This window comes from Panulirus ornatus, chromosome 65 (assembly GCF_036320965.1).
Source record: "Panulirus ornatus isolate Po-2019 chromosome 65, ASM3632096v1, whole genome shotgun sequence".
NCBI classification, from domain to species: Eukaryota; Metazoa; Arthropoda; class Malacostraca; order Decapoda; family Palinuridae; genus Panulirus; species Panulirus ornatus.
The window spans coordinates 13,672,298-13,692,641 of NC_092288.1; the positions used below are offsets into that span (position 1 = coordinate 13,672,298).

Consider the following 20,344-nt stretch of genomic DNA (forward strand, 5'->3'; position numbering starts at 1 on the left):
CACAAAAAAATATTTCCTTTGCCAAATCAATAATACCAGTCAACATATCACTGTCATATATTCTCCTCAAACCTTTTTTAAAAAAGTTATATGCAGAGGAACTCTCTCTTATAAGATGTCATTACTACAACCTCATTCTCCATCTCTTTCTCCTAATCTTTCCTCTTTAATTTTCCTTTCTGCTTCATTTTATCAGAACCTACTGTGGGCAACAACTTCCATATGCAATGGGGACTACTAAATCTACGATATAAAATACAGAACAGACTGGTACTATAGTCTTTAAGAAAACTGTGCATGTCATACTGCTCTAAGATGCATGAAATGGCTCATAAGATATACACATATGGAAAACCTACATTTTAGAGTAAAACTACATTAGCATTAATAGATTCCACCTGTCTGTAGTTATCCTATGAAGAAAAGTCATATTCGGCAGGGCTGTGTTATCGACTGTTGACAAAAAAGTACAGTCTCATCACAAAACTCACTCCAGAGGAGTTCATCATTTTCCTGCTACTGGAGGTACCTGGTCTTTGAGGTGCAGGAGCTCTTAATGTAACACCAAGACCCTTTCAAGAAAGAGGTCCTGGGGCAACTGTGATTGAATGAATGAATAAAATGCATTTCACTGTTTCTACATTTAAAGTGTTCCAGCTGAATCTAAGACAAAACGCTGTAAACTGATGACTTTTATCATTTCCTTTTATTTTTTTCAGCAAGGCATGGACTACCTCTAAAAAGCAAATATGAATACAATTATCATTAATATATGGATGATCAAGGAGGCTTTGTCTCTGAAGAAAATATAAGTTATTTACATTCTCTTGTAAACTAGGGTACACTAATATTAATAAGTAAATATGATTATGTCAAATACTAAAAAAGAAAGATTACAAAGCTCTTACTGCAATGAGTAAAAATGTTGTGGTGAGGCTCAATATCTGGTAATACGAACATAGCCTCAAAGAAATTTTACTCCCTTGTTGTCTCCAAAATCCATCAGCTCAGCTTTGCCAGCCACTTCTAATGTCTTCAAGGCTTTAAGAAGGACGTCATCATCCAAACCATGGAATTCTGTAAAGATATATAAACTTTTTACGGTGGCATAACACTTAATTCTCATTATTACTAAAATATAAGGATGTTACAACTATTTCTAACAAGGAACCTAGTTGTCAAACAATTTTCTTTTTTCAAATATACCTGAAAGACATATATAACATCTGTCTTTACATAAATCATACAAGAGATACTCTGAATGACGGAAGTGTCACCTATAGGATGCACTTGACTTTCCAGCTAATTAGTCAAAATTCAATCTTGTTGCTCATGCTGGTTAACTCACTTAAATAGAAACAATCCTCCTAGAATGAGCCTTCCAATGTACACATTTGTTACTACATAAGTAAATTTCCTAGATATTCACAGAATCAAAAGAACTGTTCTCTATCTGTTTATATTTTTTTTGCATTGTTATGTATACAGCATTACTATCCAATTCACTCATCTGATTACAAAGTGCATATCTTCAATCTATAAGATATAAAAAATCAACAACAAACATATTGGCAAGTATCTTAGCTTTGTTAGAAATATTATGTTTTTAACTTAAATGTTCTATAAAAAGAACAGAAACTATTTACCTTGGTTAACAGTATCATCACCCTGGTTGATCTCATAAAGGGTACAAACACTGCTGATGCGACTGGTGGACTGAGCCCAAACATATATTTTCTGACCCCACTCAATTGGACTTCGCCAAAATATGTATCCTCTGGAGAAAGGATAAAACATTCACAAACATGAAATATTACAATATATCTTTACATCAAATCAAAACATGTGCCACTGAATGTACTGATAAGCAACAGCATGTGCTGGAAACTGGTGTGAAAGTCAAATCTGAGAATGTTAATAAGAAAAGCCTAAAGGACAGAGGTAAACTACTACAGAGATCTGGTTGAAGATTCATGGCTGACAAAAATAAACATGTAGCAAGGGTAACAAACATCAAACATAAAAAATACAAGATACAATAAACTTCGTCTTACAAATAACATGGATATTAATTCATCTGGCTGCAAGGTTATGAGGATGGATGGCAGTGAAAGAGAAGGTCTTACAAAGAGAAATAAGCTATAGGAATCTGTATGTGAAGGAGACCTAAGGTTCATCACAGCATCTAACCTGTCACCAATGCTCCATGTCAAAAGGACAGTCAAAGATAAAAGCTATCTGCTGATGAATACTAAACTGAGTGATTCAGATGAAATATGTAAAGTGCTTAAATCCACTAGTTATACACTACTTTTTAACATGCAAATGGGATCAAGCAGTTAGAACACTGACTCACTAAAAACAGACGGTGTGCATCCCCAATGAAGTCCATCGATGCCCTCTTAGCCCCAGAAGACAAGAATCTAACTGCACTGTCCCATAACTGAATGGTTGCATTCCAACCAGAATGGGTATCACATACAACATAAACATGGCACTTACTCCTCACACCATACACATTAACACAAAGCCCACAAACAAACTAAGCACCATAAGGACACTTACTAGCTTGAGGTTGGACAGGGATTACAATTCATCCCTTCCACCCTAAACTAACCCTTGTTTGCCTAGTCATCCATCCATTTTAAAGAAGAAAATCTGCAAACCACACAAAACAAGGAATTCAAGACAATCATCAGCATCCTAGCCATTACAAACATTCATTTCAGCACCTGCACAACAAAACAAAAATTCTTTAAATAAAATCTCACTTCAGCATGCTCAAAACTTAATTCCATGCAACAGTATCAAAGTCCTTCCATCACAATCACCCCATAACCAACCACCATCCCCTAAGTAGAGACAAAACTCTTACCCCTGCTTTCCACTTTAACAACTTACCCTAACAGGTCCCCAATCCCCAGCAAATATAACAATGACAAAACATTTATTTCCTTGTGCTACCTCGCAAACACGGGAGACAGCGACAAAAAAAAAAAAAAAAAAAAAACCATTTATACAAAGCATTAAACAACCACCCTCATAACCCAGTGTTAAATCACTTTCCAACACACATATACCTATCAAAAACTATACTCCCCATTCACATATGAATGACACTTTCTTGAAATCATTCTGGATACCATCTATCTGTCCTTACTGATGGCACTGAACATTTACTCCTCAGCTGTCATGCACTTACCTCAAAAAAAAAAAATATATATACACACATCACTGCACTTCTCGACTTGTGGTCCTGTCCAGTAGTTGCAGCTAACTTCCTTTTGCACCTTATGACAAGTGCATATTCATCAGTTAGTCATACAGGGGAGGATGAATATTTGGGTTGGTTGTAAGCCAGTTGTCCTGTCCAGGACTCAAACAGGGTAAAACGATTAACAACCAGCTCCTAATCAAGGAAATTGAGATCATGTGATCATACAGACTCTACAAAATACAGGTATCAAAGAAAGATCCTTAGGTGGCTATGAATACTAAACATAAACCAAACTACACTCCATCCCTACTATGAACACTCTATGGTATTACAGTGCCTTACCTTCGCTTGGTCTTATCCGTCCACTCAAGATGTCCACGTTTAGCTAGTTCCTCCAAGACAATCATAATACTGTCTGCTGGCAAGGCCCGGTTGATAGCAAGGTTCCTGAAGAGAGGAAGTCATGGAATTTAATGAATATTTGCTGCAAACATGTACATGTCTAACTGTCCATCTATCTATTGATCTATCTAAACCCTTACCTCCTTAGATTTCCTTTCCAATCCTGAAATATCACATTTTTAAGTTGCATAAATAAGTATGTTATGGAGGTGACAGTGTGATGCTCTGCTTGATTTTGTTGTAGATAAGTTTTTCAAGGTGCTTAGATACACAAGACAGAAGTGATACAGTACAGGAGGAGCATGGAGAATTGGGTAGTTTGGAGGATTTTAGGACTGGTATTACGTTGACAAATTTTCAGGAAGTTGGGGATATTGTTGTATAGAATGGAGTCCCTGAAGATATCTGTAAGTACTTGGATTGCAACTGGGCCAAAGTGTTTTATGTGAAAATGTGCATGTTGTCGAGGCCTGTTGCAAGGAAGTTCCTTAAGGTCATCTGCACCAGTGGAGTGGTGGGTGGGTGAGCAGTTGTTTCTGGATGGAACCTTTGTGGTTTTTTCATAAATTTCCTGTTCAGGGGTATGCTGGTTTGTGTCTGATTTTTAAGTAGCATCTTATGAGTGGGTTTTTGTGTTCTTTGGGAGGAGGGATGTCATTTGAAGTGCTTCATGAATGGGGACCAGGTTAATGTGGTGGTGTGGATTTTCTTTAACACATGTCAGAGTTGGTAGCTGTGGAGCTTGTGGTTTAAGGAGTTGAGGAAGGAGTGCCAGTTGAAAGTGAACTTTGTTGTGATTTCATTAGTTATGGTGCTGTTTAGTGTTTGGTTTGTTCTATGATTTCTACTGATGATGTGTGGTTTTGTTTGATCTGGTTTCCTTTTTCATATGAGGTCTGTCATTTGTGGGAAGAAGTTTGGGTTTTGTATATATATATATATATATATATATATATATATATATTGTGTGATCGGGGCCTGAACGTGCAGGAGGGTGAAAGGAGGGCAAGGAGTAGAGTGAATTGGAGCGATGTGGTATACCGGGGCTGACGTGCTGTCAGTGGATTGAATCAAGGCATGTGAAGCGTCTGGGGTAAACCATGGAAAGCTGTGTAGGTATGTATATTTGCGTGTGTGGACGTATGTATATACATGTGTATGGGGGGGGGGGTTGGGCCATTTCTTTCGTCTGTTTCCTTGCGCTACCTCGCAAACGCGGGAGACAGCGACAAAGTATAAAAAAAAAAAAAAAATATATATATATATATATATATATATATATATATATATATATATATATATATATATATATGTTAACCAAATGGCATCCTAGCTATGGCTCTTTGTTGTATATCAAATGACTGTTATATTTCTCTCTTGTGTCTCCCCTGATGATGTGATCATTACACGAAAGTACACTTGGGAACTTATCGTGTTTCAATTTCCCCATGGACTCTTAGGAATATATACAATTATTCATAATACTTAATTGCTGTTCCCCGCATCAACCATGTAGCACCAGGAAATAGATGAAGAATGGCCTATCCACTCATTTTCAAATACATACATATAAATGCCCAAACATACACATATACATATACATACACAAGCATATGCATATATACACATGTACATATTCATGCTTGCCTTCATCCATTCCCAGCACTACCCCACCCCACAGGAAACAACATCGCTACCCCCTTCTTCAGCGAGGTAGTGCCAGGAAAACATACAAAAAAGGCCACATTCGTTCACACAGTCTCTGTCATGTGTAATGCACCAAAACCAAAGCTCCCCCTCCACATCCAGGCCCCACATGCTTCAAAGTGAGGGAAAGGTGGTAAAGTCAATCGATGGTTTTGACTATACAAGTAACACTGTGCGGCACACTTTAGTAATCCTGAGATGAAAGATCCAAGAGTAATACTTACAGTGCTGAGAAACTGTACGTACTAATCAAATTACAAGACATCCGAATAAATTCACAACAAATGAATGCAACAACAAGAATCAGCATGGTCTAAACAGGTGACAAAAAATAACTAAATACCAGGAAGAGTAAGTAGTCGAAAGGGGAGTGAAAAATGAAGAACTGGAAATATCCATCATGTTGGATATCTGTTCTAAAGTCATGACTGAGCAAAAAACTAAACCATAAAGGATAGAACTTCCATTATACTGAAAAACTTCATTCTTACTTAAAAACAGGCAAACTGGATGCTTCTGTGACATCAATCTGGCTAACATTGTTGCTTCTTCCCCAGCTCACAATCAATGCACACCAAGCATCCAACTGAGTCCGTCTCACGTCTGCATTTGGCTGCAAGCTGAAAAAGTAATTACATACATGTAATTTTCACTCTTGTACATGAGAACAGAATCATGATCTTACAACTTCTCAAAATATTGTCCCAATGCAGTGAATGAAAAATGTTTTTACTTGATAAGTAGAACAAGAGTCCTGTATTACATATAGTCTTGATAAGACAACCAACTATACATCATAACCCTAGACTGTATTTGCAATGTGATAACAGTATCAGGTAAAAGGATGATGTTGCAAGTTGCAAAAATTATCTTAAATTCTCTGATGGGATGGTGCTCACAGTACTGTTCTATATATCCCTAATTTACTAGGGTAAATGCAACAGTCTTGATTAATTTTCTAAAGTTCTTGCCAGTACAAAAAAAAAAAAAAAAGCTGCATTTATCTAAACACTGCAGAAATAAGATAAGGTAGAGAAAAAAAAGACGAAGTTTTGATATATGATAATTTACATTGCTTCATTTACTTGAACCTAACATTTTCCCTGATCACATCCTTGCTATAATCTATTGTTCTGAAGCGGTAAAACAATATGCTCTAAATCGCGCTCCATCTATTCAACATGAGGAGTTTAACGTCAGTTTCTATCAGATCCCGTAAGTTATTTCTGTGGTGTCCATAACTGAAACTACTGTGTGCTGCCCCTAAACTACATATGTACCAAATTCACATCGCAAATAAGTTAACTTTCGACTGTTTATGGGAGTCACATGAGGTTTTCATAAATCATATTGAATTAAACACATTTCACTTATCACATTCTTTCTCATTTACCCTGACCTTCATGGCCATTCCTATCATCACTTATCACTATAGGATTACTTAAAGTCAATACTTCTCGTTAGCGCCATTCTAAACCACTACTGCTGTTAGATGTCACTTCCACTTAGGGTGATTGGATGCGTGTAAGTCCAGCCTTATTACCATGTCTAATACGTTTCTTTCACATCCATAAGTTTCTTCTACAGTTCCCTCATAATATAATCTTACCTCATTTCTTTGTAACAAACATTGAATCATCTTACGTGAAAAATGGGGGGAAACTATATTGCCACGGCCACTCAAAATCTGTCATCTTTCGTGACTCCTACTGAAAACTACACCCAATTTGTCTTAAATAGAAATTTATTAAATCCAGACTTCATATAAAGATTTATAATGCAAATGAAAAGACATCACAGAATACCTATAATCTATATAGCAAAATAGTTATCAATTATTATTTCTATATACCATTAACAGTTCTATGGAAAATTTGACAAAATCAAATAAGATCGATACTCAATATAAAGCTACAACATAACCTGTTTTTATGACCTCATGTTTCGGAGGAGTTAAAGGTGTGCTCCGACTGGTATTTAAACATTGGAGTTTCCGCTTTAATGGGAGATGACAATCATGTGTATTATGATATTTTTGCAGTTTCCTCATCATGGTTCATATTTTTTTTTATGATAAACATACCCAGCTATTATCTCTGTACCTAACAAAAAAAGGTTCAGCCACACGAATGAAAGCCATTCATTTTTATTTTAATGTTCACATGCATTTTTCTTATATTTTATGAACATTGTTCAAGTATAATAAAGTGTTGGGGATGTATATCAGACTTTTGTTTTTAACTCTAAGGGCTTTTTTCTTACGAAACATTTTCGAAAAATTATCGAATATACTTTACACTTCCTGTTCCCTAAGGCCAAACATAAAAAAAAGCGATTATGAAACGACCAAAACATTTATTGCAGCTAATGACAAAGTTATATATACATAATGTTTAAGGGTATTCAAAGATCTAAGGTGCGTTAGGATGATTCAAAGGGCATACTAAAGGTGTAAAACATAAGATAGTGACTGACATCGCGAGACAACGCTTGAAGTGTTGCAATGGCGAGAGTTTTTATGGTGAACTTGTTCATGACTGTTGTAATGATAGTGTTTATGATGACAACTGGACTGGTGAAACCTAAAGAAGAAAGAATGCTTGGTATCTTAGGATTGTGCCAATATATCTGACGGGTTCAAGTGCGATATGGTGGCTGAATTACATGGATCTTGTGTTGATCATGATTTTGTTATTTTGGCTCATTATGCACAAAAGCTCTTTGGGTATATAGTCTAACTAATGATACTGTCGGTGACTTAAATTGGTGAATGTTGTTTGAATATCAGCCTAATGACAAAGGTGATTTTAAGACATTTCTAATGGTAGAAGAGGAAGTAATTGGTGCATTTCTGATGGTAACAGTGCGTGTGGTGGAGCAGTCAATATTGATTCCATTACAGTGGCAATGATGGCGACTGGTGAATCCGTCATATTGGTGACTTAACTACTATTGACAGACTAGTGACTGAGGAGCGACTGTCAGACAGGATGACGGTGATCATTACGACTGATGTTATCATTCCCAGTTTGGTCATTACCTCCACGATCGGTGAATATAGCAGGTCTGAAGGTAAAGTCTGTTGGGAATGAAAAAAATAAAAAGTAATCAGTATATCATGTTGGGGATTTACTCAAATATGTTAAGAATAGTGAAAAGACGCTAACAAATTTAAGTCATTCTAAATGAAACCTTATCAAAGAATATTTATGGTAAAAGTGAGCATTTCTTCAGTGTGTTGAACACGACCACCAACCATCTGATGAAGAGCGTCGTGGTGTAGCGATCATGAAGGACCTCAGCTCCTTTGGGCGAACGGGTGTAGGCTTTGGCGCGTGATCTTGACAAGGTCCTCCTTTACGACACTCCTGAGGGGCAGGATTCTGGTACCTCCCTACTTCAATCCTGTGTATGCCGTGGGTAGCTTGAGTGTCTAGATCCCGCTGGTGAGGGTAAGAATGGCCGGGGTGACGAGACGTCAGCTGGGACATATGTACCGGAAAGTGGTAGGGCGCACCCCGTGTCAAAGCGGGTCTTCCTGAGGGATGGTGCGACAGCTGCTTCTGGGTCGCCTCACTCGGACGGTGCAGGTCCTGCCGTGGGATAAATCATGTAACACGTTTGGATCAGATTTGAGCAAAATGCTTGTTATAATACCAAACACACAAAAGGAAAGGATAAACAACACGGAATATCCAACGAATTACCTTGAGGAAAACAGACACATCAAGATATATTTGTTAATACCACGAAATGTAGAAATTCTATGATAGAGATAAGAGGTACTATGTTCGAATGTTGTAATCCTTTATGAAATCTCTAACTGCTAGCAAAGATTACACACACACACACACACACACATATGTATGTATGTATACTAAAACAAACTCTACCACAGCATCATTTAATAAATGATATATCTAAAATTGCAGACAATCCTGCAGAGCTGAATTCTGGAAGGCATGAAAGAGGATATGGTGTACGTGATGCAGTAAGAACAGACTTGCTCTTTACAAACTACTTCCAATTGACTCACTATCGATGCAAATATCAATACAGTACGGACAAGGTGTCGGATCTGTGTATATAACTCCTATACTACACGATTTCCTTTCGGCTTTGGAAGGTTGCTTTCTTTGGTTCAAATTTACCGGGTGTGGTGACAGCTCAAGCAGCCACGAGTGGCCTGTGTTTGTTCACAAACCATCCTCCCGTTTCTCCTGTCCTGTCCAGGGTTAGAAGCTCCTGATAACACATTCCTATGCGTCCTGCCGCCTGTGTGATCTGATACCCTCTTACTGGAGTTCCTCCATAGGGGTGTAGTCTGGAAACTCACCACTTAAAGACTTGAATTTGAGGACCTTCCTGACCTAGCTCTAACATCTTCAGACACCGGAATATAATATCCTCTTAACTGCTTTGGGGAAAGAAAGCAAGAAGTACCTCCTGGTGATGATGGGAGTTCCTGGGTGAGGAAGACGCCCCACCTGTTGCCTGGAGGCCCTTCGCCGTCAGCGCCAGCAGTCCTGTGGGCTGAGAGCTCGTGATAACCTGCCTGGCACCCAGACTAATAGGTTGAAGATTGCTTGGGGGAGACAAAGACCGTGATCGAAGTTTACCCATGTGCCTCCTCATCGTGTTGTGCAGGATCTGTGGCGGATGGTTTGTCTTGGTAGTTGAGGTTAGCTGTATTAACTGCTCGCCATTTATCACTGCATAGTAAAATAATCAAGATTCTGCAAATTCTTATGATTACAAATGTGGCTGTCTCTTTCCATAGTAGCCTTACAACTATTTGGAGGGAATTTAAAAAGAAAATAGCTCAGAATAATGGATCTGTAGCAACTGCAAGACACGTATAGAAGCATTACCCCATTCTTGGCCAACTCGGATGAAAGGCGAGACAAAGAAAGACGAATACAATGGTGTTTGAGGACCCATCTCCTACAATCAGAAAGGCTATAAGAGAAAAGAAAGCGAAAAGAGAGTTCCAATAGTTTACATCTGCGAACGGTCAGCCCTAGTTGTGGCTGGTGTCCACACAGAGGCTATGGGAAGCAGCAATCAGATGCATGTAGTGGGTCCAGTCGAGGATGAATGGAACACATGGAAGCAGCTCCTGAGACATGATACCCGTAAAACAAGGGAAAGTAGCATCAGTGTGAAAGGAAAGGGACGGGGTGAAGAGAGGTGACAGTAGAAGAGTTCATGAGGAGAAAGGTCTCTCATTCGACTCCTGGTAGAAGAGAGATGAAGGAGCAGCCACCCCAGATTTGTGAACAGTACTTGCAACCTGGGACGAAACAGCCACCTGGAGTTACGAAACAGCTGCCCACCAGGCGGATAACTGGAGCACTTACATATCTACACATCTCCGCATCTGCAGCTTTTGGGAAACAGATTTTACAATATCTATTATGTACTGTTTCCAGGAGTGAATAGATGGTACGATTCTACCCAATAGGAATGTGTTATCACAAGGTTTAACTGTAGTATTTTGAAACTGAAAGCTAGGAAAAGAGCGGGTGGTTTTTAGAGGTGAATAGGACTGGAGGTTGAAGGAAAGATAATTCAGGAAGAAAGACGGGAGGTGACAGAACAGAACCCTGAGGGACACTGATGTTGGAAGAATAAGAGGGAGTTGTCGCTCCGTCACTGACTTCTGCAATGGCATGCTTAGACAGAAAACTATGCATTCGAGAACAAAGAAGCAAAAGATACGAAGGAAGGAAAGAGTGGCAAGCAAAGCATATTGCCACGCCTGTCGAATGCTTCAGGAATGTCCAAGGACAAAGCAATGGATTCTCGAAAATCCAGATGCCAGTGGGACCGAATCAAAGCCGAATCACATACGAAAGATCATTAACAGACTTTGCACCATGAAAGTCATAATGACGATCTAAATGAAGGAAAGATTCTAAGAGCTTAAAAGAGTGTTAAGAACAGCTTCGAAAACTTGTCGAGGTGGGAGAGATGGGCTGACGGATAGGTTTCAGAGGATTCCTCCCTCTTGGAGATGGCCCGCACTAAACCATGCTTCCAAGAAAATGTCAAACCTTTGAAACAAGAGATGAGAGAGGCGAACAAGGATCGGAGCTAACTCAGAGGCACATCCCCGCTAGATACAAGGAGGTATGCGACCCGATTCACAAGCTTGTCCGTCTGTAGCTGGAACAGAACTCCGATGATCGTACATGAGGAATATATGGAAGGGATCAGAAGTTCTGTAAGAGGTCTGGGACAGGACTAGAGGTAGAATCATCCAAAGCAGTTAGAGGAAAATAAGATTCCGATTGTGCCGTATCTACCGTAATAAACTATCTATAAACGTGGAGTACATGTTACAGTATCTATGGCATATCTCCACAGATTTGCGAGGTCTAATCCCGTTGCAGAGATATGTTGCTGGTATCGAATACCCTGTGAATAAACCACAAGAGACCGTCAACCTACTTGCAGCTTCTGGTACTGATGAGTCTTCTCGTTCAGGAGTTCGCTGATGCTCCTCTTCTCCTGCTGGCACTTCTCGTGCTCCACACGAGTGTCTGCAATAACAATGCGGCAGGAATCTCTCACTGGAGTGATTAATCTTAAAGAACATCCCGCCAAGAGGCGGTCCACCTCGCCCCACCCACCCCATGATGACATTCGAGTTAATGAGGTCTATTTTTTCACACACACACACACACACACACACAAACGTGTGTGTACTTGGCCACCTACCGTGGAGCTGCCTCCGTACGCTGGCGAGGTGTTCGTCGCGAGTTCGTACGACCTGCTCGTAGTAGGCTTCGACCTGCCGCAGACGTTCGCGCAGCTTGCTGATGATGTGTATCTGGTAGCCCCGTTCCTGCTCCCTCTGCAACCATCACAAATGTATTCTACATCATCATCATCATCATCATCCCCCCTTGCTAACCATCTGGCATCGGCAATAGCAACAACGGCCAAGATACACCCAGAGGGTCGTTCTGTCGTGGTCGTGCTCAAGGGGCTTCAGGAAGTAATGGGGTCAATACACTTAAGACAAAGTCGTGTTATAAAGTTGGCTTGATTACAATACCGATGAGAATAACTCCAAATTGAAGGCTTCATACCAACGTGTTAAACAAAATCTGTCTTGGGGTTCAGCTTCCTTGGCCATCATGGCACAACCAACTTGGTCATTTCATGCTGCTAACTTCCCGGACTAACCAATATGGTTACCTAAAACTACTCACCATAAGAGTGACTAACCTGGCTACATGCTTAACCAAAACTAGCCAAATAAGAACGGCTACTACCAATTTGGATATTCCTGGCCAACCAAACTATTCATAACTAGCCAACCAGATCACCCACAGTCAATCAGTCGCCGGGTACTCCTCACCCATATATACCTGACCACTCCTTACCATTCAACATACCAATATGACCATCCCTAAATAACCTTACTACTTACCAATCTGACCATTCCTATTCTACCAAACCGTCTATCCCTAAGCAACCACACTGACCTATTATAGAGCCGACCAATCACCCCTGGTCACTCCTGACCAACCATACCGACCATTCCTGAACAACCCAGTTCACTCCTAACCAACCAACTAGACCAGTCCTAGCCAATAAACCTGATCACTCTTAACCAACCAACTTTACTCTTGACCAACAAACCGGACCACTCCTAACAAGCCAACTTGACCACTCCTAACCAACCAACCAATATGATCACCCTGGTACTAACCTGGTAGCCCCAAAAGGTGAGAGCACGGTGACAAACTTCCATAACCAGGGTGGGCTTCAGGCCCGCCAACGCCATCTGAGGAAAGATATAAATCGTTTATATATATATATATATATATATATATATATATATATATATATATATATATATATATATATATATATATATATATATTATCTCTGGGGATAGGGGAGAAAGAATACTTCCCACGTATTCCCTGCGTGTCGTAGAAGGCGACTAAAAGGGGAGGGAGCGGGTGGCTGGAAATCCTCCCCTCTCGTTTTTTTTTTTAATTTTCCAAAAGAAGGAACAGAGAAGGGGGCCAGGTGAGGATTTTCCCTCTAAGGCCCAGTCCTCTGTTCTTAACGCTACCTCGCAAATGCGGGAAATGGCGAATCGTATGAAAAAAGAAAAAGAAATATATATATATATATATATATATATATATATATATATATATATATATATATATATATATATATAAATATTACATAATCGATGTTTCCATGTCAGTTACTCCCTCTCTGATGGAAGAGATGAAGGGGGATGGCCACTGAACACACTAGAAAACATCAAACTAACAGAAATCTCAAAGAAAAGGGTCAATACTGGATAGAATAGAATGAATAAAAGGGTCAACACTGGACAGAATAAAATACACTTAACAAAATGAAATACTGCAGTGTATAGTACAGTATATAACAAGATGGGTCTACACGCTCACTATTAGAACTCACACTCTTGAAGCGTTCGGAGGGGTTGACGTTCACTCGCCGAACATCTATTTCCACGGCTAGGTTAGCCCCACACGCCGAACACTCGACTGGGACCTGTGCAAGAAATCAATAGCTAATACCACTACATAAGTGAAAAACTGACCTAACTTTGTCAATCATGATTAGGCTGTGTATAATACGTTTAAAACACGTTTGAGCGTACAATTTAGAACACGTTTAGGTAATGTTCTGGGAATTCGTTTGAGTAGAAGGGTTCAATATGGCTCTCATGACGTTTCATGTCGGGACACACAAGTCAGATCAGGATCAACCAACACACAGTGGTCATTGCTTGACTAGGCAGCCTTACTGTGAACGTCAAATAATATATCAATACGTAAATACGATCAGGGAGTCAGGGAACACGAAGTTACTGTGGTTGATAGCCTTGCTAAAAGAGGACATACCTGAGTTAGTGGCTGGCCGTGGACGTCACAAAATATATGAGAGCAGAAGGTGACCCAAGCCACGTCGCGCAGGGGACGACGACACGACCTGAAGTTACAGAACAATTCACTGTCGACCATCTTGGAAGTTCGTCCTTCTTTGTGCTCCTAGTTGCATCCTTTCGTTGCCACATGCGATGGTTCACTCACATCTGGCCACTTGTCAGGTAATACAGAAGGGAACAAGTTTCATTACGGTCATCGGAAATGGAAACTATGGAAAGTTATGCTGATCATCTTGGCCAATCCCTTCTCTTCCTCATTTTGATTACTAATATTTGTATGTATATAAAAATATTCACAGTTTATCATATGTTGTCGCTCTACACTACATGTGTTTTGACAATTTTCAATCAAAATCAATTACATCAGTACTAATCACACTGAAACACATTCGACTCAATCTCCCTCGGTTCTGTAAAGGTGATTTTTAAATCATTCTCCTTGGCTTCTTTCTCTTTAGTGTGTTCGTGCAGAAAACTTACGTCTTCAACAGTGGGTTGATTTACTTCCCGAATTTATTTACTAGAAATATTCAGAGCATGATTTCCAACTTTAAAGTGACTGCCTCCAGAGGAATAACTTTTTAACATAAATATATACTAAAACATTAACCGTATAAAATGCTAAATAAACTATTTCTCATATAAAACAGACAAGACTACCAGAAATGTTGATACCTTACTCATGATTATCGTATGAGGGGATTTAAAAGATTAAATGTCTTACCATATGTCTTAAATTAGTATTCAGTTGATTTAATTCATACGGTAGTGTTTTATGAGTGACCATAAATACTACTACATGAAAAAGGTGTATAATACTGTCAACTTTTAAGCACTTACCTAAACGCTCTGGTTGTGACCTGGTAATATTATCCAATTCATGGAATACAGTCCGAGTATAAGGTTTACCACACTTTCATATGGGGATCGTATCAGTACTGGTAAATGACAATCATTCATAGATCATAAAGTACTTCACGAGGAAGACAAAGAGATTCAAAATAATTTACACAACAAGTTGTCCGCCACTGGTGTCTGTAAATAAACATGGAAGACTACCAGCCTATAATATTATTCGTATATATATTTTCACACTTGTATTTTTCTATTGTATACGAATTATACACTATTAGAAAACTTTTCAGATTAATCTATATTTTTTGTTTTTGAAACTGATGGAAACAATGATTTCAGCTTTCAAGAAGATAGTATGAATATAAAACCAAGTTTTTCTTGTATACTTTACGAGTATGTGCAGTAATTACTATCCAGTAGGAATAAAATAAAAATGAGACTCAAAGTTAGTTTTTTGTATCCATCAATACAAAGTTTGAGTTTGGGAGTTTTTTCTTCACGTATTATTACAAAGTTTGAGATTGGGATTTTTTCTTCACGACTCGTTCCAAAGCTTATGGTCGTAATGATTTTTGCAGAGCAATTATAGTGATGATAATGCTTTAACTGTACTTAAATTCGTTTCTGGTGTCAGTTAAGGACCTAGACACGATTGCATGAGTTTACCAATGACAATTAGAATGCACTGTATTCACAAATCTCTATCTAAATATACGCGAACTTCCTTCCTCTTATATATAAAGTGTGGTAATAACATGGTTGTTTGATTTGCTTATGGATAGAGTGGTTAGGGAGGTGAATGCAAGAGTTTTGAAGAGAAGGGCAAGTATGCATTCTGCTGTGGATGAGAGTGCTCGGGGAGTGAGTCAGTTGTTGTTTGCTGATGATAAGTCGCTGGTGGCTGATTCGGGTGAGAAACTGCAGATGTTGGTGCCTGAGTTTGGTAAAGTGTGTGAAAGAAGAAAGTTAAGAGTAAAGGTGAATAAGAGCAAGGTTATTAGGTTCAGTAGTATTGAGGGGCAAGTAAATTGGGAGGCAAATTCGAATGGAGAAAAACTGGAGGAAGTGGATTATGCGTGGATGGAACCATGGAAGCGGAAGTGAGTCACAGGGTGGGGAAGGGGGCGAAGGTTCTGGGAGTGTTGAAGAATATGTGGAAAGCAAGAACGTTATTTTGGAGAGCAAAATTGGGTATGTATGAAGGAATAGTAGTTCCAACATTATATGGTTGCAAGGCATGGGGCATACATAGGGTAATGCGGAGGAGGTGGATGTGTTGGAAATGAGATGTTTGAGGACAATATGTGGTGTGAGTGGTTTAACCGAGTAAGTAAAGAAAGGGTAAGAGAGATGTGTGGTAATAAAAAGAGTGTGGTTGAGAGTGCAGAAGAGGGTGTGTTGAAATGGTTTGGACACATAGAGAGGATGAGTTAGGAAAGACTGACAAAGAGATGTATGTGTAAGAGGTGGAGGGAACAAGGAGAAGCAGGAAACCAAATTGGAGGTGGAAGGATGGAGTGGAAGCGGGAAACCAAATTGGAGGTGGAAGGATGGAGTGAAAAAGATTTTGAGCGATCGGGGCCTGAGCAAACAGGAGGGTGAAAGGCTTGCAAGGAATAGAGTGAATTGTAACATTGTGGTATACCTGGGTCGACATGCTGTCATTGGATTGAACCAGGTCATGTGAAGCATCTGGGGTAAACCGTGGAAAGAACTGTGGGGCCTGGAGGTTGAAAGGGAGCTCTGGTTTTGGTGCATTACACATGACAGCTAGAGACTGAGTGTGAACGAATGTGGCCTTTTTTTGTCTTTTCCTGGCACTACTTCACTGGAGGGAAGAGGGGGATGCCATTTCATATGTGGCAGGGTGGTGGCAGGAATGGATTCACCTCCCTAACTACCCCATCCATAAACAAATCAAATCATGCAGACATCATGCACCCCCGCAGCAAATCGACATTCACTGGGAACCAATCACTTTCCTTTCTTCCTACTAGTACACATGCCTTACATCCTTGGTAAAACCTTTCCACTGCTTCTAACAACTTACCCCCACATCATATACTCTTAATACCTTCCACAAAGCATCTCTATCAACCCTATCATATGTCTTCTCCAGATCCATAAGTGCTACATACAAATCCATCTGTTTTTCTAAGTATTTCTCACATACACCTGATCCACACATCCTCTACCACTTCTGAAACCACACTGATCTTCCCCAATCTTTACCCTCTCAATCAATACCCTCCCATATAATTTCCCAGGAATCCTCAACAAACTTATACCACTGTAATTTGAACACTCACCTTTCTCCCACTTTGCCTTTATACAATGGCACAATGCATACATTCCACCAATCCTCAGGCACTTCACCATGAACCATACATACACTGAATATTCTTACCAACCAATCAACAACACAGTCACTTCCTTTTTTTATAAATTCCACTGCAATACCATCCAACCTGCTGCCTTGCTGGCTTTCATCTTCCGTAAAGCTTTCACTACCTCTTCTCTGATTAACAAACCATTCTCCCTGACCCTCTCACTTCACACACCACCTCGACCAAAATACCCTATATCTGCCACTCTATCATCAAATGCATTCAACAAACCTTCAAAATACTCACTCACTCCATCTCCTTCTCACTTCACCACTACTTGTTATTACCTCCCCATTAGCCCCCTTCACCGATGTTCCAATTTCTCTTGGTTTTACGCACTTTATTTACCTCCTTCCAAAACATTTTCATTCTCCCTAAAATCTAATGATACTCTCTGATCCCAACTCTTATTTGCCCTCTTTTTCACCTCTTGCACCTTTCTCTTGACCTACATTCACTACACATTGGTGTTTCAACTCAAAGCCCTAACTCAAACCAGTTGTTGATCTGTAAATGTAGGAGGTAGTAGTTGGGAGACAGCCAACAATTAGTGAGGTATATCAACAATACTACCCACCTGTGGGTATCAGGAGGGTTAGTGACATCTGCTTAGTGGGCCAGCACTTTAGTGGTTGTCAAGTTACGTTCCTCTGACCTAGGTAGCTGTTTTTTCTTTCTGCCTCACTATGTGGATTACTGGCATTCTCTCTCCTTGTCTTTTGTAACACTTGACAACACAACTCATGCAGCTCATTCTTTGTAATTCCAGATTTTCCTGTGGTGAGCACTATATGCATCACGATTGCGGCTCAGAGCAATAGTCCAATACCTACTACATTTTCAGTTAGGAAAACCCATGAAATCTTATCTCCTAATATCAGTGGTATCTAAAAGATTTTTCTACTTTTGTTTTTTGTATTCTATTAAGTCATTTCTATCTAACTAGATGAATGAACAGGTAAAAGGCTTTTGATTAGTGTTTCTGTAAGAGTACATGTTTTACAGTTATTCTATAGACTAGTTGAATTATCATCAAACAAGATAAAAGACAGCAAATGAGGAAGAAATCTATTGTTTTTGGTCAACTATATGAAAATGAAAAATTATTCAACCCTTTCATTCCTAACTTTTAATGGAGTACAGCTTCCAAGAGAGTCCTAATTATGTACATCATTTGTTTCAAAACTTCCTACCTGCACCTGATGAAACTGATAGTTTCTTTACTCACTAAAGACATGTACATAGCAACTCTCACTAGCCTGCAGAAATATCCAAAAGGCACAGTAACCATGAGAAAACAATGGTGGGAAGAAGTTCCATGCTCCCACATGGGCCTCCTGCTCTGCTAAATACAGTAAATAAGCAAACTTTTGTGGAGTTAAGATGATGACAACAGCCACCTTTTATGTTTTGACATATCAAGTAAATAATGAGAAGTGAGTCTAAATATAATATTAGAAGACTTAATTTCTAAGGCAGAGAATTGAAAAAAGAAAATCAAATATAATGTTTCTCCTCTTCTGAAGGGATATTCACACTTAAGTACCACTTTAACATACTACAAATAGAGACCCTGTGCATGGATTGAATCTCTTCAGACAGTAGAAACAGCTTTTATTGATACAGATAACATAAACAGTATGGAGTAATATGTACATAAAAACATGTTTAATTTGCGAAGAGCAAGACAAATTATTCTTTAACAAGTAAATCAAGGAGTGGAACATCCTTTTTCATACAATAAACTAAGAGGTGAACGACAAATGGATTTTCCATCCATTCATCAAAAGGCTGGGCCTCTGGCCTGATAGGAAACTCCAGTAGCCCCTGCTCAATCGCGGCAAGATCAAAATTCAGGATTATGATGCCATTTATTACCTGAAAAGCAAATAAAAAATTCTATAGTCATAATAAGCACTTTCACACATTACTTTCATCCACTTCAGCAAACACCATCCATATTGTCAAAGAACTTTCTTTATAAACCTAAGTAACCTCTATGGCTTCTTCTCTTTATAAACCTAAGTAACCTCTAAGGCTTTTTCACATCTCTTCAGCAGTGTCAACTTGGTATGAGGCAAAATTTGCCATCTTCAACAAAGTCTACTTATTTAAAATATACAGAGAATTGTGAAACAAAAAGAAAAGACAAGGGAAAGTATTTACAAATTTTGGAGGAAGTAAAAAACATATCTTTTGAAATGTGCCAGGTCATAGTTATTGGGGAAGCCATGAGAAGGTAGAAAGTTCCAAAGCTTCGACATGTAGGGAAAGAAGCAGGTATCACAGCCCATCCTTGAATTCCTGATGGCCTCACAATAAGCATGCGAGGCAGCTGCTTGCCAAGTATTGCATGGTCTAGCTAGTGGTGTGGGAACACAAGAAGCTAGCTCTTGGGAACAAAAACCAAAGTAATACTTACAGAAAAGGGAAAGTGAAGCAACACTGTGGAGTAAGGCAAGGGGGTCAAGACTGGAAGGGAGCTTTAGACAGTTCATAAGTCAGACTACTTTCAACTCAACTCTGTCAAGTAAGGATGCAGAGCTAGAACCACCCCAAATGCGAGAGCAGTACTCCATACAATGACAAATCAATCCCTTTTATAAATGGAGCAACTGCTCAGAAGAAAAGAATTTTTGATATCTAAACAAGACACCCAGTTTCCTAGAGGCAGACTTAGCTATCCCATAATGTGAGGTTTCCAAGAAAGAGTGGATGTTACAGTAATGCTAAGTATGTTCATAGAATCAAGAGGTAGAATTACAGAAACATCAAAAGACAGAAGAGGGTTGTGAGGAGTTTTCAATAAAGATGGGTAGAAATTGG

At 39.2% G+C, this 20,344-nt stretch overlaps 3 protein-coding genes across 5 annotated transcripts in view; all 3 read right to left on the bottom strand.

Moving 5' to 3' along the window:
• Window positions 1-626: 626 nt before the first annotated feature.
• Vps25 (vacuolar protein sorting 25) lies at window positions 627-7,127 on the bottom strand. The gene is made up of 5 exons (XM_071658048.1): window positions 6,971-7,127; window positions 5,818-5,946; window positions 3,560-3,664; window positions 1,647-1,777; window positions 627-1,077 (listed from the first exon to the last, which is right to left on the bottom strand). The coding sequence occupies exons 1-5, from the start codon at window positions 7,018-7,020 to the stop codon at window positions 965-967; spliced, it is 528 nt and encodes a 175-aa protein (XP_071514149.1). The 5' UTR covers window positions 7,021-7,127; the 3' UTR covers window positions 627-964.
• Window positions 7,128-7,460: 333 nt separating this feature from the next.
• Window positions 7,461-15,317, bottom strand: LOC139746465 (E3 ubiquitin-protein ligase CCNB1IP1-like). 2 transcript variants are annotated; one of them, XM_071657720.1, is made up of 9 exons: window positions 15,117-15,317; window positions 14,233-14,430; window positions 13,787-13,879; window positions 13,050-13,124; window positions 12,050-12,185; window positions 11,780-11,871; window positions 9,770-9,976; window positions 8,583-8,919; window positions 7,461-8,405 (listed from the first exon to the last, which is right to left on the bottom strand). In XM_071657720.1, exons 2-9 carry the CDS (start codon window positions 14,350-14,352, stop codon window positions 8,308-8,310), a joined length of 1,158 nt encoding a protein of 385 aa, XP_071513821.1. In that variant the 5' UTR covers window positions 14,353-14,430; window positions 15,117-15,317; the 3' UTR covers window positions 7,461-8,307. The 2 variants fall into 2 exon arrangements, with proteins under 2 accessions (XP_071513821.1, XP_071513822.1); XM_071657721.1 differs by lacking the exon at window positions 9,770-9,976.
• A 3,798-nt stretch (window positions 15,318-19,115) lies between these two features.
• Window positions 19,116-20,344, bottom strand: part of LOC139746407 (uncharacterized) — a 34,057-nt gene continuing 32,828 nt past the window's right edge. For both annotated transcript variants that reach the window (XM_071657620.1, XM_071657621.1), the window contains exon 13: window positions 19,116-19,396. In XM_071657620.1, the coding sequence (XP_071513721.1) occupies window positions 19,211-19,396 (186 nt within the window). In that variant the 3' untranslated portion in view covers window positions 19,116-19,210. The remainder of the gene's footprint in view (window positions 19,397-20,344) is intronic.